The sequence below is a fragment of the Copadichromis virginalis genome, linkage group LG11, assembly GCF_057382275.1.
Source record: "Copadichromis virginalis isolate Kocher_CV1m ecotype Utaka linkage group LG11, C_Virginalis_male_GT1.1, whole genome shotgun sequence".
NCBI classification, from domain to species: Eukaryota; Metazoa; Chordata; class Actinopteri; order Cichliformes; family Cichlidae; genus Copadichromis; species Copadichromis virginalis.
In genome coordinates, this window is record NC_140628.1 from 17,247,791 (window position 1) to 17,264,871 (window position 17,081).

The 17,081-nt window shown below is 37.4% G+C and overlaps 4 protein-coding genes across 6 annotated transcripts; 2 read left to right on the forward strand and 2 right to left on the reverse strand.

Moving 5' to 3' along the window:
• Nucleotides 1-267: 267 nt before the first annotated feature.
• LOC146698309 (uncharacterized) lies at nt 268-3,715 on the reverse strand. The gene is made up of 3 exons (XM_085473376.1): nt 3,581-3,715; nt 2,648-2,692; nt 268-2,555 (listed from the first exon to the last, which is right to left on the reverse strand). The coding sequence occupies exons 2-3, from the start codon at nt 2,685-2,687 to the stop codon at nt 1,705-1,707; spliced, it is 891 nt and encodes a 296-aa protein (XP_085329502.1). The 5' UTR covers nt 2,688-2,692; nt 3,581-3,715; the 3' UTR covers nt 268-1,704.
• A 1,179-nt stretch (nt 3,716-4,894) lies between these two features.
• LOC146698310 (hepcidin-like) lies at nt 4,895-5,658 on the reverse strand. Its single transcript, XM_085473379.1, has 3 exons — nt 5,458-5,658; nt 5,282-5,359; nt 4,895-5,145 (listed from the first exon to the last, which is right to left on the reverse strand). Exons 1-3 carry the CDS (start codon nt 5,542-5,544, stop codon nt 5,050-5,052), a joined length of 261 nt encoding a protein of 86 aa, XP_085329505.1. The 5' UTR covers nt 5,545-5,658; the 3' UTR covers nt 4,895-5,049.
• An 80-nt stretch (nt 5,659-5,738) lies between these two features.
• Nucleotides 5,739-6,747, forward strand: LOC146698311 (hepcidin-like). Its single transcript, XM_085473378.1, has 3 exons — nt 5,739-6,118; nt 6,206-6,292; nt 6,458-6,747. Exons 1-3 carry the CDS (start codon nt 6,035-6,037, stop codon nt 6,548-6,550), a joined length of 264 nt encoding a protein of 87 aa, XP_085329504.1. The 5' UTR covers nt 5,739-6,034; the 3' UTR covers nt 6,551-6,747.
• Nucleotides 6,748-7,715: 968 nt separating this feature from the next.
• Nucleotides 7,716-16,078, forward strand: LOC146698312 (hepcidin-like). 3 transcript variants are annotated; one of them, XM_085473382.1, is made up of 3 exons: nt 7,716-7,898; nt 14,979-15,056; nt 15,857-16,078. In XM_085473382.1, the coding sequence occupies exons 1-3, from the start codon at nt 7,812-7,814 to the stop codon at nt 15,956-15,958; spliced, it is 267 nt and encodes an 88-aa protein (XP_085329508.1). In that variant the 5' UTR covers nt 7,716-7,811; the 3' UTR covers nt 15,959-16,078. The 3 variants fall into 3 exon arrangements, with proteins under 3 accessions (XP_085329508.1, XP_085329507.1, XP_085329506.1); XM_085473381.1 differs by lacking the exons at nt 14,979-15,056; nt 15,857-16,078 and adding exons at nt 7,997-8,074; nt 8,211-8,342; XM_085473380.1 differs by lacking the exon at nt 7,716-7,898 and adding an exon at nt 14,733-14,873.
• The last annotated feature ends 1,003 nt before the right edge of the window (nt 16,079-17,081 follow it).

Genomic DNA, 17,081 nt, shown 5'->3' on the forward strand with positions numbered 1-17,081 from the left:
AACTAATTTTTATTCAGTCTCCACATAGGATATGCTTGTGAAGATGGAATATGGGGGAGAGCAGAAGTGCGTTGAAGTTCCACAAAGGGATGAATGAAGGACATGCATATTGTATTGAAGAAATAAGTAATGAGAATGCTGTTATTAGCATTTACCATGTCAGACCTTTTAATAAACAAAATTCTAATGAAAGTGAGAACATGTACACTGTTACATCTTTCAGACAATGTTTTGAAATTGTGGTGCACAGTTCAGAATAAATGTTTTTCAAAAACCATTGCGTCTTTTAGTAAATGTTTATTTCCAAAAGAAATTTCTAGAAGTTCAGAACAGTAAAATTCCCGCTTTTTAGAATGAATTAGAAGATAACTCTTACGTAGTTAAACTAAAATACTCTTTTGAGAGTTAATATATAAACTCTTAACACCAAGTGTTAAATTATCAACTCCAGACAGATTTGGTGTTTAACACTAAATCAGAGTTAACGTACCAACTCTCCAAAAAGAGTTAAATTAACACTCTCTGGTGTGGACCCATATAGACACTTTAATAGTGTTGAAATCAAATCCGACAGTGTTAATTTGGACATGCTGGATTTGGAATCTACACAGTCACATCCATTCAAATTTTAAATTCAATTCAATTTTTTTTATATAGTGCCAAATCACAGTAACAGTCACCTCAAGGTGCTTTATATTGTAAGGTATACTTACAAAGAAAAACCCAACAATCAAATGACCCCCTATGAGCAAGCACTTTGGCGACAGTGGGAAGGAAAAACTCCCTTTTAACAGGAAGAAACCTCCAGCAGAACCAGGCTCAGGGAGGGGCGGCCATCTGCTGCGACCGGTTGGGGAGGGGGAAGGAAAACAGGATAAAGACATTCTGTGGAAGAGAGCCAGAGGTTAACAACAAGTACAATTCAGTGCAGAGAGGTCTATTAACACATAGTGGGTGAAGAAGAAACACCCAGTGCATCATGGGAATCCCCCAGCAGCCTACGCCTAATGCTGGACATACACTGTGCGATTTTTGGCCCATTTTGAGCCGATTTTTCAGTCGTGCAACCGTTTTGGGGATCGACCCGAGTTTGGCCTTAATCGTGTGTCGTGCATCGTATACATGGGGTGACGAGAAGTGATTAACACCTCACGATCAGCTCCTGATCATCAGTCATTTGGTCGTAAGAAAATCAAACCTGTTTGAAATCCTGTCGGCCGTCGTGAGGGTGTCAACGCAGCGTCTCTCACTGCGCACGCGCAAACACAGAGATGAAAGCGAAAAGACAGAACAGCACGGCAGTGCAGCGTGTGATCCGGACACAAGCGATGGAGGCACAACTTGTAGAACTGCCAAGCTCATCCGAGCCTTTTCGATGTGGCCTCACAAAATTATCGCGACCACAACAACCGTGAAAATAGTGTAAAATTTTGTGTCATAACCTTCATGCTATGGACGAACAGTGTGAGCACTCAGGTTGCACAGAGCATCGGGCCGTATAGTATGAGACCCTGCATCGTGACCTACGAACTTCTAACCCCTACGAGTCAATCGGAGAGTTTGAACAGGAGCTGAATAACGCGACTGAAAAAATTGCACAGTGTATGCCCAACTTATGGCAGCAAAACCAAGGGAGGATTCAGGGTCACCTGAGTAGGCCATCAGCCTACTAAAAGGATACAGAAAAATCCCGTTGAAATAGTGTTAGTTGTCATCACGGGTGCTGGTGGACTCATTTGAACACCTCCGAAATTTGCAAACGCGCAAGCATTCCTCTTCTTCTTCCAAATCCTCTCGGGACCTTTTCCTCGAGCCTCCAGTTTCATGGTTGTCAGTCTCTTCATGGGCATCTTCAAAGAGTTCATCACTACTGCTCTCAGAGTGATCATACACAATTGAGCTGGTCCCCGAATCAGAGTTTGCGAGCCTGGATCTTTTGCTATTAGGCTCTTCTTCATCTCCATCTTCCTTTCTGGACCTTTTCGTGGATCCAACAGACAGCGGTACCTCATCAGCAATATTACCAAGATGAGGACAGCCCTCGCTATCAGTATCACAGGCAGAGATGAAGTCAGAGTCATCATCAGAAAACTCCTCGCTCCATCTGATTCTTTTGTTGGGCTCCACATCTTCCACATCCATCTCTCTAGACCTCTTCCTGGATACACCTGGCTGAGGATCCTCTTCTGGGATGTACGGGTGAACATCCTCACAGTCTTCAAATGCCTCATCAGAATCGTCATTTTCAATGCCGACAACAACAACAGCATTATGATCATCATGCAGTTCATTGTTGTCAACATTGGCATCATTGTCTCTCACATTAATATTGTGATTGTTTACATTGTTGACATTGCCGTCATTGACATTGTGAAAGTCAATATATAAGATATCATATCGATCCTCTAATTCATCTAGTAGCTCAGTCAGCCTCCAAAAAAAGATATCATAGAGAGTAACATAAAGTCTTTCCAGTAAACCCCAGATTCCACCAACAGGTTCGTAAGCTGGCTCCTGATCTCCTCTTGGAAACATTTCTGGGTTAACCTGTCGGCCTGCAAGATCATTTTATCTTTTAATTAGCATTCATAAACATCTGCTGAAAATCAGTTTTTCATCAATTTTACGACTGAGTGCATGTGCTTACCATTACGGTTATTTTGTGATCCATCTCCGCTTCCATTCATTTTGACTACAAGGAACAGAAAACATCAATGATCACTAAACAACTCAGAATGTTCAGCGAATTTGCTTTTTTTGTGATAACTTTAGGCTACGTCCACACGTACACGGGCACTTTTGTAAACGGAAATTTTCCTTTTTCGTTTAAAAAAAATCCCGTCCACATGTGCAGTTTTGAAAAAATATCTCCTTCCACATGTAAACCCTAAAAACAAAGTCAGGAATATGCCAAATCCTAACCGTGTAGAAATGTTGGCCAATCAGAAGTCTAGAAGCCTGGGAGGAAAACCTCACAAAACCTTACATACTATACTTCTGAAAGGTTTTTGTCTTTTTCTGGAAAGGCAGCTAATGTTGTGTTACTTTCAAGTGCCTTCATCATTTCAAATGTTAATAGCTAAAGACAGCATTTTGGCTGGTATAGACTCACAACTTTGGAATGGACAAAATGCATATAGCATACATGAATGTAAATTTTTTAAATTACATTTATTGCAAACCGACGTCAGGATTTGTGTTGTGAGAGCGTCTGTGTTGAATGATGCTCACTCTGATGCCTCTGTCTTTCTAAATGGAGGGACAGTAACTGCGTGTGTTTGTGTAAGCGTGTAAAAACTGCAGATACTAAGATTAACAGCAGAGCTTCTGTCACTCTAAGATATGATTAAGAACATTTTCTAATTTATGTATAATTTGTCAAATATTACAACAGCTGACAAATAGTTAAGTCTTCATTTGTTTTCCTGAATAATAGAGCCACATCATCCTCTCTATGATGTAAAATATAGTCTAGACTTGCACAATGTAAAGTACAGAAATACTGTCCTGGCAGGCAGGAAAATCAGGCTTTATATTTAAGTAAATGATCTTAAGTCTATAAAATGAAATTTGAACTTACTTTAGTTCTTGGTAAGTTACAGAGCAGTTAATCCTCAGGGAAATGTAGAAATTTCACTAAATAGTCGTCTTCCTTCATACGGTTGCAGTGTCTCTTCAGTTTTGTTTTCATATGCTGATGTTTTCATTCAAAACATGTTTAAATGCTGCGATGCCATTCTAGCATCATAGACTGCGGAATGTACATAGATTCTTTTTACATCAAGTTGTATGCACAGATTTTGATATCTTATATGGAGACAAAAAATACTTAAGACAGAAGTGAATCTTAAAAACTAAAGCAGTCAATGTGTGTTTTTTTTTTATTCTAATAGTTACTGTAAAGTTCTACTCTAAGAGATTCATCTTGGCCTTTATGCAGGGTTAAAGCTCAATAATGAGGACACACACAAAATATAATACATTTCTTTATGATTGTTAGGCAAAAACAAAGAGAACCCAAAGCTATCAAAACATATATCCACAGTCTTATTCTTGCTCTGCTCCCTAATTTTCCCCTGGAGGCATCACTATGGCAACAAAACAACATGCATTAAATGACGTTCCAAACAACAACAACCAAACTGTTTTCAGTGCTTAATATTTAACATGTCTTCATTATAAACTGTATTTGTGCAAATCAGTGAGGTTGATGTGCACAAGCTGGGATTCAGACTTCGGAGGGTTAATCCAAAAATTAGGTTTACATTGTTGTTCATGACAGTGCAGATTTCTGACGTTTTGTGTACTTTAAGCATTTAACAATTTGATTATTTTCTAACAAAAAACAGTGTGAAACTCAAGTTACACTTGTGTTTGTAAATGAACTGCCCCATGTCGTGTAGCTTTCTGGATTTTATACTTATTGGGCTACATGTTTATTTATTACACAGGCTATACAGTACATAACATCAAAACTCACATGTTTTATCTAACTAAAGTGTTTAATTATGTGGGCTACAGACAATAATCAAGTTATGGACTCTATTTATATGAAAAATGTATATATTTACTGCATTTGAATCATTTTAACCATATGTAACCAACTGCATATGTGTTTGAAATAAAAATAGAATATTTTGGAGAGTCTCCCCTCAAATGTCAGAACACTTTGGTGTTTGGTTAAATTGTGATTTTGAATCAGTTACAGGGGTTACTGTGATCATGAATGCTTTTCTCTCTATGTGTTAACACTGTCCAGGATATACCCTGCCTGTAGCCCTATGGCAGCTTTGATGGATGAATTGATGGATGGACGGTGCATAGCAGTCAGTTTTACAAATGTAACAAAGGAAAATACGACATTTAAAATGACAACAAAAATCCACATTATATCTAAATGACCATAAAGTTTATTGTGATAAACTGTGTAATACAAGCATGTAGTTGATGCAGTAACTGAGGACACAATGTTACTAAAACAGTATAATCTCACACATTAACTGTGACATACAGTTTGTTAATGCTGAGTGGTTGTGGGAGCAGGAATCCTCAGAACCTGCAGCAAACTCCACAGATACCGGGGGTGCAGCAGCCACAGCAAAAGCGACACTTGATGCCACGCTTGTGTCTGGTGTTATACAGCGTCTGTAGGAAACACAAGAGACATGAGCACAGAGTTCATCTGCAGCAGCATCACTGCTCTTTATTTTCACCTGCTCTAACAAACACTTTCATTTAGCTGAAGTAATTTGGCCACCTTCACTCAGTTAGTGTTACTTACCTTCCATGAGTCCACTAATATCTGCTCATGTGCTGCTGCTGGATAGTCCATGCTCATTGGCTCCTCCAGCTCCTGCTCCTGTTAATGAATTGAGTGCAGTAGAAACCACATTGTAGCACTGAAACAAACATTTGCAGCTTGTAAGCTAATACACTTGGTTAAAGTCAAGTTCTTACTTCAGTGACTGGGACAGCAGAGCTCTGCTGAACACAAATGAATGTGAGCACGACGGCCACTGCAACTGCAACACTGAACGTCTTCATCTTAGGAGGCTTTGAGAGGCTCAAGTTCGACTCTTTCTCCTGGTCCGGATGATTGTTGTGAGCTGAGTCCTTCTGTCTGATGGTTAATGTGTGCAGAAGTGCTGATATTTATACTGATTTGGGCCCCTGCTGCCTCGTCACTCACAGCTCTTACTCTACCTGATTTCAGGAACATTGCAAAACTCCATATTTTCCTGTGCTATGAAATTCTGGGAATGGAAAATTCCTGAGGAAGGAGAAAATCTGTACTTTTCTCAGTCGGCATGAACTTTGACCTTCGGATGTTTAACTATATGGGTTTTCCCTGTCCTATTGATGCAAGCCTGTTCCCGACAGTAGTTTCTGTACTCTAAGTGACGAGGCAGCAGTGGAGCAAATGAGTATAAATACCAGCAACTTTTCCCTCAGTCAACCATCACAAAGGCGCTGACAAGAGTCAACGAGAGAGTCAAAGGATCTGACCACCTTAAACCACTCAAACCTCCTGAAGATGAAGACGTTCAGCGTTGCAGTTGCAGTGGCCGTTGCACTCATGTGTATTTGCATTCAGCAGAGCTCTGCCACATTTGCTGAGGTTACAGACTGTGTTAAATTCATGTAATGTGCTTCTTCTGCATGAATTTGTTGTGAAGATGCTAAGATCTGTTTTCTTTCTCTACAGATACGAGAACTGCAAGAGCTACAAGAGGCTGTGAGCACTGACAGTCCAGCTGCTGAACATCAGGAGGTATCAGCTGACTCATGGGTGGTGAGTTTACTTCAATAAATGAATGAAGACAGTAATTGTGAGATCTCTCAAATGCAGGGAGATGTTTAAAATAAACTGTGCACTCACAACTTTTCATAAAATTAGAAACAATGAAGTGACTTGCAGCTGAAGATAAACTCTCTGCTCTTCTCCTCTTTCACACAGATGCCGTACCACAGACAGAAGCGTGGCATGAAGTGTCGCTTTTGCTGCGGCTGCTGCAATGCTGGTGTCTGTGGATTGTGCTGCAGATTCTGAGAATATCTACCTGCGATTATCACATCAACCACTAAGTATAGACTGTTATACATGAAATGATTTGACTGCTTAGCATTTGTTAAAGTCTGACAGTGTTTCTTCATCTGGTCATCCTGCTGTATCAGTGAACAGTGTACCAAGCATTTGGAACTACAGTATGTTATTATATTAAAAAGTTCAGAGTCACTATACTACAACATGTGCTGCCTGTTTCTGTTTCTGTCTGACAAGAATTAAACATTAATGGAAACCAGTGACATGAAGCTCCTGATGTACAGTTTTTGTGCTGATGTCAGTTAAGAGTTGTTGCCTCATACTCTTGCCCATGTCGTATGTGGTACAACCTGTTAATAGAGCCAAGCCATTGATAGCAAAAGTAAAGTGAGCAGCTTTACAGTAACTGTCCAAAACTGTCAAAAACTGTCAAAACAATTATTACTAGTGCTCTTTAATTAAGTCATCATGAAGACATCCTTTGGTGTTTTTCTAAACTGATGTTGTTTCATGAAGTTTTTCACCATTTTTTCATTATTTCACCATTTTCATGAAAAGCTAAGGTTTTACACTCACAGCATTATTCAGATTTCTATAGATATGTTACTCAAGACGACAATATTTTTGAATAGGAGGACAGAACCACAGTGAGTTTTACATCTGGTGGAATTTTCCCATATTTGTAGGGAGCATCTCATCATCAATCAATTTTACCACTAATTATGACAAAAATGCAGTAATGTACAATAGCTTTGAGCTGATGGACTGGTTCATTGGTTATTTGAAAGTTAAACCAAGTAAAGTAAAGTAGGTGTAACACTGTGTAATGCTGTTTCAGATAATATCCCGCGGGCCAGAGTTTGACACCTATGATCTATGTTATAGTTAAGTTTAAAGTCTTGTGACATCATTAAGTACAGAAACTACTGTTGGGAACAGGCTTGCATCAATAGGACAGGGAAAACCCATATAGTTAAACATCCGAAGAAAAGGTCAAAGTTCATGCTGACTGAGAAAAGTACAGATTTTCTCGTTCCTCAGGAATTTTCCATTCCCAGAATTTCATAGCACAGGAAAATATGGAGTTTTGCAATGTTCCTGAAATCAGGTAGAGTAAGAGCTGTGAGTGACGAGGCAGCAGGGGCCCAAATCAGTATAAATATCAGCACTTCTGCACACATTAACCATCAGACAGAAGGACTCAGCTCACAACAATCATCCGGACCAGGAGAAAGAGTCGAACTTGAGCCTCTCAAAGCCTCCTAAGATGAAGACGTTCAGTGTTGCAGTTGCAGTGGCCGTCGTGCTCACATTCATTTGTGTTCAGCAGAGCTCTGCTGTCCCAGTCACTGAAGTAAGAACTTGACTTTAACCAAGTGTATTAGCTTACAAGCTGCAAATGTTTGTTTCAGTGCTACAATGTGGTTTCTACTGCACTCAATTCATTAACAGGAGCAGGAGCTGGAGGAGCCAATGAGCATGGACTATCCAGCAGCAGCACATGAGGAGGCATCAGTGGACTCATGGAAGGTAAGTAACACTAACTGAGTGAAGGTGGCCAAATTACTTCAGCTAAATGAAAGTGTTTGTTAGAGCAGGTGAATATAAAGAGCAGTGATGCTGCTGCAGATGAACTCTGTGCTCATGTCTCTTGTGTTTCCTACAGATGCTGTATAACAGCAGACACAAGCGTGGCATCAAGTGTCGCTTTTGCTGTGGCTGCTGCACCCCCGGTATCTGTGGAGTTTGCTGCAGGTTCTGAGGATTCCTGCTCCCACAACCACTCAGTATTAACTTATGAAGCTTTAAAATAGTCAGTTTTAACTGTGTTCATAGGATGAAACATTTTGATTTGGTAAGGTTGTATTTTCTATGTCTTCAATGATGTGACTGTATCAACATATTTAATCACATGTGTGTACTCATTAATCAAGTCTGTCAAATAATAACATTAAACGGTACTTCAGAATAATTCTTTTGCTCTGAAAAACAGATTTTATTACACTGCAGCCGATAAAGAGCAGCTTTAAGTTCAACAGTAGTTAGACTAAACGTGAAGTAGAACATTACTTCACGTTACATTTTTACATGGATGGCCTATAACTTGAAGTCATTATGTGGCACTACATAACATTTTATATAAATATAACATAGACAGTTCAATCGTTACTCAGTAGTACTTCTCACTGTATAAGGACCCAATGGTATGTGACAGCAAATGTGCTATGAAGTGTTGATTCATCCACTTTATGCAGCTATAACTACATTTATATAGATGGCAACAGCTGAAAGCAGTAACCAGCTAAACTGGTTCCTGCCAAGTCTGTATTTGTGCGTCAGCACTTTAGACTTTAGCCTCTCCATGCTTGGGACCTTATATTTATGGCATTGTTGTTTGGGTTTTTTGATTTAGAAGTTAATTTGTAAATTTAACATGGAAGTCTACGGGGACTGGCTTGTTTTTCAAGCAGAAAAATAGTACCAGCTAGTGGTTTTTAGCACTAACATCTTAGCTTTATTTTTTAGCCCTGGAGTTTGTTTGTTTTTTGTCAAACATTTATATAGACTCATTATGGACATAAATTGAATTTATATATTTATATACACAGGCTCTAATATATCAATAAATTCAAGCTTTTGCAACTAATTCTTGTTTTAAGGATATTTTCTGTACAATCATTCCACCCTGGAAAAACAACAGTTCAAAGAAAGCATTAAAAGCCCAAAGTTACCACGACATTCATGCCCATGATGAGTGCATGTAAACTTTAGACCACATCTTAATTTCCCGTACAGATCTTTTGATCTGATGATGGATTAGACTTTCTCGTTTTGTTTCCATTTGTTGTTCTTAACAAGTTGGTTAACAATTCACAGTGTAGGTTTGGCTGTTATGTAGCTGATCATTTTCAGTGATCATTTATTGGTGTGAAGTGTTCAAACTAAACTTGATCACATTAAGTAATGCATAGGAGGGAGAAGAGGGGGACTACTTTTATCAGGACTTAGAGGAAAAAGGTAAACAAATCCCAGCTGTGTGATCTCCATTAATGACAACACTGCAAGAAGCTCTTATTTTTCTGCACAGGTACTTTAACACTGCACTCATTACTCCAGTGCTGAAAGCATTACTCCTCAGGGGCTGGAATCTTTTTAAAAATAATGAAATCATCCATCAATTCATCAATATATTCGAGGTGGATTTGTAGCTGCAGTGGTCCTTGCAGCTACTATAAATGAGACCAAAAAATGAAGTAATTATTCCTTATAGTCCTAAAAAAACAGTTAAAAAGGCAGAATGTATTCCTACAGAGCCAATAATCCTACTGTTGTTGTTGACACAGATGTGCTCATTAAGTTAAAGCTAACAGGTCAGCGAGGTCACGGTACATGAGACAGAGTGGAGATAAGGGATTTTGGTTATTGCACAAGATGTTTAGTAAAATTCAAAAGACCCTTTCAACCTTTATCAGAGTAAACACACCGTGCACTCCTGTCATTATTGATTTTGCCACCCTCTACCCCGAAAAAATGACAGTAACAAACCAGCCATCATTGTGAGATTTGCAAACAGAAAACAGAAAACAGCACTGTTAAAACAAGGAAGGAAACTGAAAGGATCCGATGTCTTCATGAACGAACATCTGATAAAAAGAAATGCGGACATTGCCAGGAAAGCACGTTACTTGAAGAAACAGGGAAAAATTCAAAATACATGGACCACCAACTGCAAAGTATTCATTAAACTCAATGGAACACCGGAACAAGCCAAAGTGTTGGTCATCAGAAATATGGAAGAGCTGGACAAATACTGAGGTCAACTTACTCTGGAGGTATGAATACACATGTGACGTGACACACAACACAACACATGGCACAGTCCAAAAGAACTTCATCTGCATCCGGCAACAATATCAACATGACTCATTGGAATTCTCTTTATGATAATCTGGAACTGAGAACATTTCGATACACAGACCATAATGTTCTAGACTTAGAAAAGGATATAGACCCGGAAAATAATTTCTTCTACAACATCAGCTGTAACTGCTGCTACTTCACTGATGAACAGTTTAAGCACACCATCAACACGGAAAATAAATTATCAATAATCCATTTTAATAGCAGAAGTCTGTATGCCAACTTCAACAATATAAAGGAATATCTAAATGAGTTGACAAATCCATTTGGAATTATTGCCATTTCTGAAACATGGATCAATGCGGAGAAAGGAATGGACTTTGGACTGGAGGGATATGAAGTGAATTTTGTAAATAGAAGGAACAAGAGTGGAGGGGGAGTAGCTGTGTATGTGGATAAAAACCTAAACTACAAGGTGGTAGAAAGTATGACAACTGTAATTGATAATTTACTAGAATGTATAACAATTGAAATTTATAAGGAAAAAGAAAAAAAATGTAATAATTAGCTGTATATATAGAACACCTGGCTCTAGTATTCAAGTATTTAATGACTTCATAGAGGAAATATTCTCTAAAACAAATCAAAAAGTTATGTTTATCTGTGGTGATTTTAATATTGACCTGTTGAATCCAAAAAAGCATAAAATGAGCGACGAATTCCTAAACACTATGTACAGTTTGAGTTTACATCCTAAAATAACCAGGCCTAGCAGAATTACACCACATTGTGCCACCTTACTTGACAATATTTTCACTAACAATATGGAAAACAACATTGTGAGCGGAATATTAATTAATGACATCAGTGATCACCTACCAGTTTTTGCAGTTTATGACACTAATTATAAGAAAAATCAGCATGAAGAACAACTGAGATACAGACGTGTAAGGACAGAAGAAACTATGACTGCATTTAAGAACGATCTATTAAATCAGGACTGGGACAAGGTGTACAAAGAAGCTGATATTGATATTGCATATGGCATATTTTTAAGAATATTCATGGAGTTGTACGATAAAAACTGTCCAACAATAAAATACAACAGAAAGCACAAATATTCAGATAGACCATGACTCACTAAGGGTTTACAAAATGCATGTAAAAAGAAAAATACACTCTATAGGGAATACCTAAAACAAAGAACAAAAGAAGCTGAAAATAAATATAAAAAATACAAAAATAAGTTGACCAATATTATACGTGTATGTAGAAAGGAGTATTATAGTAAAATATTGAACAACAATAAACATAATATGAAAGGAATATGGGATGTTTTAAACGGTATCATTAAAAATAATTCTGGACAACAAAGTTATCCACAATACTTTATCGATAATGGCAATCTTATGGAAAACACTGCTGATAAGGTCAACAGCTTTAATCATTATTTTGTAAATATTGGACCAAAACTGGCAGAACAAATTCCTGAGTCACTGCCATCAGTAGACTGTAGTGAAAACCTGATTGATAGGAACCCTAACTCAATGTTCCTCACATCAGTGGAGGAAAAAGAAATAATTGACATTGTACACATGTGTAAATATAAAACATCCACTGATTGTAATGATATTGACATGAAAATCGTCAAGAAGGTCATTGAAGGAATTGTAGGACCTCTAACATATATTTGCAACTTATCATTTCAGACGGGAAAAGTGCCAAACAAAATGAAAATAGCTAAAGTTGTGCCGCTGTATAAAACCGGGGATAGACGCCACTTCACAAATTACAGGCCTGTTTCTTTACTACCACAATTCTCCAAAATCCTAGAAAACCTGTTTAATAAACGATTAGACAAATTCTTAGATAAATATAAATTACTCTCTGACAGTCAATATGGATTCAGATCAAAAAGATCAACATCTCTGGCATTAATCGAATCAATTGAGGAGATTACGAATGCTATAGATCAGAAACAGTATGCAGCTGGAGTATTTCTGGATCTCAAGAAAGCATTCGACACAATCAATCATGACATATTAATTAATAAACTGGAACGGTATGGGATTAGGGGGGTTGTACTGCAATGGGTGAAAAATTATTTAAGTGACCGGAAACAATTTGTGAAGCTGGGTGTCCATTCCTCATCATGCTTGGACATTGCTTGTGGTGTTCCACAAGGCTCTGTACTGGGTCCAAAATTATTTATTATTTATATAAATGATATTTGTAAGGCATCTGATATATTAAAATTAGTATTATTTGCAGATGACACAAATATTTTTTGTTCTGGGGGGAATCTAAAGGAGCTGCTGGATACAATTACTTCAGAAATGTGCAAAATTAAAAAATGGTTTAACAGGAACAAACTATCGCTAAATCTAAGTAAAACTAAAATTATCTTATTTGGGAATTCCCTTAGAAATGCACAAGTGCAGATTCATGTAGATGGTGTGGAAATTGAAAGAGTACTTGAACATAAGTTTCTTGGTGTGATTATAGATGATAAATTAAACTGGAAGTCTCATATAAATCATATACATAACAAAATTTCAAGAAGTGTCTCAATCTTGAGTAAAGTAAAACACATTCTGGACCACAAATCACTCCACATTCTCTATTGTTCCCTGATTGCACCGTATTTGAATTACTGTGCAGAGGTTTGGGGCAATACTTACAAATGTTCGCTATCATCAATCTTTATATTACAAAAAAGGGCCATAAGGATAATCCATAAAACTGGTTACAGAGATCATACAAATCCACTATTCTTAAAATCAAAAATTCTAAAATTCACAGATCTGGTTCATTTTCTCACAGCACAAATTATATATAAAGCAATAAATAACCTGCTTCCTGACAATATTCTAAAAATGTTTTCTAAAAGGGAACGGGGATACAATTTGAGGGGGGAATTAAATTTAAAACATCCTCGTATCCGTACAACATTAAAAAGTTTTTGCATCTCTGTGTGTGGAGTGAAGCTGTGGAACAGACTAAGTAAAGATATGAAGCAATGTCCAAGCATGGCGCAGTTTAAAAAGCGGTTTAAGGATATGGTTTTTACAGGGTACAGGGAAAAGGTAGAGATTTGATAGGGTGTTCTTGTCTAATATTTTCATGTGTGTGCGCATGCACGGGTTTGTTGGTATGGGTATATATGTATGTGTATATGTATGTATGTATATATATATATGTGTATATGTATATGTATATATATATATATATATGTATATATATGTATATATATATGTATATATATATATATATATATATATATATATATATATATATATATATATATATATATATATATATATATATATATATATATATGTGTATGTGTGTGTATGTATGTGTGTGTATGTGTGTGTATATATATATATATATATATATATATATATATATATATTAAATATATATAAAATTGTAGGTTGTGTATCCTTCAGGTGTTAATGGGGTTATTGAAAATGTGTATATGTGCGTATGTGTGTATATACGTAGGTATGGATAGATAGAAACATATATGTGTATATATTAAAAAAAAAAAAAAAAAAAAAAAAAAAATTACACATAACATATAATGTAATTACAAGGAGGTATTTCTGTAGTCTATTGATACTAGATAGTGGAAAAGGGGTGGGATTAAATAAGCTTATGCTTCTTCCTGCTCCTTTTTGAACATGGACGTTATTTGGAGTTGTGGTTGCTCGTTTTCCTTTTGTTTGCTTTGTTCATTTGTCTCTTTTAATTCTATTTTTTTTTTTTATACTTTTTCAACATGTTCAAAATAAAGATTCAATCAATCAATCAATCAATTTTGGTATTTCCCTACAATTTATTTCCTTGAACAGATTTACATTATTAAAGTGGTTGTAATAGAGTGACAAAATTTAAAGATAAGCCGTTTGCTCTGTGTTTAAGTTGACAGTTACATGACATTTGATACTGATCCATTTGAAACCCACTCAGTCTAGCATCTTCTTATAAGAAAGTTCCAAGCACTGGACACGTTGATTTGAAATAATAATTAGTGTATTAGTAGCATAGTGCAGAATATAGGTGACAAACTGTGTGCTGTATTAAACTGTTGCACTCATGAAAATTCAATACTATGGCTGAATTAAGGAATTAAGATTATTGAACAAATACTGTTCGCACCAGTGCAAAATACATTTTGTTGTTTGGGAATTTCCTATTACAATACCCAGCATCATTTAAGTAGTGTTGCAAGTCTTTCCCAAGAAGGAATAAAGTACTGCCAGTGACAAGGTAACACTGTATAAATAACAGCATGATCAGCAAACAGAGCCATTATGCTCAAAAGCGCTGATAGCAGAAATGAAAAATTCAACCTCTTTGACAAGTTAAACTGCTGAAAATGAAAACATTCGCGTCTGCAGTCATCTTGGCTGTCGCACTAACTATTTACATTGAGGGGAACGCTGCCTTCCCATTCACAACCGTGAGTAGCCTGCTTGATGTAAATTAAGATTTATTCCTTTTTATTCAATGCTCATCAGCTCTGTGTGTTTTACTGTGTTTCTGAATGTATGCAACTAATCAACAGGTAGAAGACATGGAGGAAGAAAAGAGCACTGATGATCCTGCTGCAATGCAAGAAGAGACGTCAGTAGAAACATGGATGGTATGCTGAGTTGATCAAATACTTAAAATAAGTCATGAAGCTTGAGTTCATTCAATTTCTAGTCTACAGTGTTTTCAAGTAGCACTTCAAAATACAGCCGACAACCCATCCTGTAATTTTACAGGGCAATTTTTTTATATTTAGGGTGCATTTTCAGTACCCAAAAAATACTTCAAAGAAGCAGAACAAAGCAGTAGCAAACTGAAGTTTTAAAGGATAAAAAGACAAAGAAAATATACGTCAAGTGTATTTGAGGAATTAATAACTGAGATATTTTAGAGGAAAGGACAAACGGTGTTGCCCAATCTTACATTGCAATTTTAGGGGAGAGGGCTGTATTACTGTATCATTACCCCAACCACCCTATATTACACTGCAATTACTCATTATTTTGGTGTCCACATTGTTGCTAGAAATATGTGCCAGTAAACATTGGATTTAAAGCCACTCACACTACATAAAAACACAGTAGAATTTCGGCTTCTTCTTTCCTTTAAAACCTCTAGTTGTCACAGCCTTGACGTACTGTACCCACACCAGTATCTGGGGAAAATTAAACTCTAGGTCAGGAAAATTCAATTCAATTCAGTTTATATAATGACATATCACAGCAACTGTCACCTCAAGATGGTTTATATTGTAAGGTAAAGACGATACAATAAGACAGAGAAAACCCAAACAATCAAACAACACTCTGTGAGAAATCACTTGGCAACAGTGGGAAGCAAAACTCCCTTTTAACAGGAAGAAACCTCTTTGATGTATTTATTGTTCAGACGTATTTCAATTTTTTTTCACAGATGCCGTTTGACATCGGGGAGAATCGCAACACTAGCCCCGTCAGATGCCATCATTGCTGTGACTGCTGCCTGTTCAGTGGCTGTGGCATATGTTGCCAGTGAGGCTCAGATTTGAGTAGCTTCCATCAAAAGCAGCTTTACTTTCTCATCTTCAGCTAAAAAAATATGATGTATGTATTTATCCATGCTGTATTTACTATTATGTACAATAAACAACTGTGATGATCAGAAAGAGGGAGTGTCTAGGGACAAACAACAGAGGCGGCTATATTTTCCGAGGGTGGTCTGCTGTCCAAGTGCAAACCAGGCTCAGCTCTGCAGTGGTTCACTTATTATCCAGTACAGAACATGGAGGTATGGCATCCAGCCATGGTGGTGTGCATGCTATTGTGTAACTTTCAGCATGGCTGGATCGTGCCTCACTATTATAATGACCACAAAGGTCAAATAAATGATGCGGTGTTAAACCGGTGTAGAAATAATTAGGGAACACACAGACGCAGGCAGTCTATCTGACAGAGTTGTGAATGGATGGAACAATATGCAAAGAAGTCAACAGATTGCAAGTGACATGCAGAACAATGGCAAACCCTGTGGTTGCTGTTTAAGCCTGTGTGATTACAATTTAATTACCCCCAATACACACAGAAGTGCAGATACACAAAGAAAAACACACACATTCGCTTACACGCATGCACAGACTACCAGTCTGGAGCCTGGTAGACTCCTGCTCTGATCCCACCCTCATTCAGCCTTGCAGGGGGCTGAGAGGCATGCCAGGCTTGCCTCACGTCCAGACGGATGCCCGTTGTACGCCCCCATACCGACAAAGCTGCTGCCAAACCACACAAGGAGATAGTAAATGAGTGCACAGAGCTCTGTTCAGCTTCCTTACACACACAGAGACACGCACACACACCATGTGGTTTATTTTATCTGACTCATACCCACATACACATATGAGGCACAGTGCAGGCAGGTAGCAATTAGGGCCCTGTTCATCAGTAAATGCAGTACACTACGTCTATAAATCTTTTAAACTAGTGATATTTAAGTGTGTAAACTAAACTTCTCGGGTGGTAAGATGAGGAAATCACACAGTGCTGCTTTTTGTTGGTGATTTGATTTGCAGGGGAAGGCGTTTAGCCAGAAAAATAATAATAATCATACAAAAGAAAGCCACTTTAGATCTTTAAGACAAACACAACTGGAACAAAGAGCTTTA

Coding starts and splice junctions, on each gene's coding strand:
- LOC146698312 (XM_085473382.1), top strand. CDS start 7,812: ATGAAGACGTTCAGTGTTGCAGTTGCAGTGGCCGTCGTGCTCACATTC. Junction 7,899..14,978: donor CTGCTGTCCCAGTCACTGAA/GTAAGAACTTGA, acceptor ACTAATCAACAG/GTAGAAGACATGGAGGAAGA. Junction 15,057..15,856: donor CGTCAGTAGAAACATGGATG/GTATGCTGAGTT, acceptor TTTTTTTCACAG/ATGCCGTTTGACATCGGGGA.
- LOC146698311 (XM_085473378.1), top strand. CDS start 6,035: ATGAAGACGTTCAGCGTTGCAGTTGCAGTGGCCGTTGCACTCATGTGT. Junction 6,119..6,205: donor GCTCTGCCACATTTGCTGAG/GTTACAGACTGT, acceptor CTTTCTCTACAG/ATACGAGAACTGCAAGAGCT. Junction 6,293..6,457: donor TATCAGCTGACTCATGGGTG/GTGAGTTTACTT, acceptor TCTTTCACACAG/ATGCCGTACCACAGACAGAA.
- LOC146698309 (XM_085473376.1), bottom strand. CDS start 2,687: ATGAATGGAAGCGGAGATGGATCACAAAATAACCGTAATG. Junction 2,556..2,647: donor ATCACAAAATAACCGTAATG/GTAAGCACATGC, acceptor ATGATCTTGCAG/GCCGACAGGTTAACCCAGAA.
- LOC146698310 (XM_085473379.1), bottom strand. CDS start 5,544: ATGAAGACGTTCAGTGTTGCAGTTGCAGTGGCCGTCGTGCTCACATTC. Junction 5,360..5,457: donor CTGCTGTCCCAGTCACTGAA/GTAAGAACTTGA, acceptor ATTCATTAACAG/GAGCAGGAGCTGGAGGAGCC. Junction 5,146..5,281: donor TATTAGTGGACTCATGGAAG/GTAAGTAACACT, acceptor TGTTTCCTACAG/ACGCTGTATAACACCAGACA.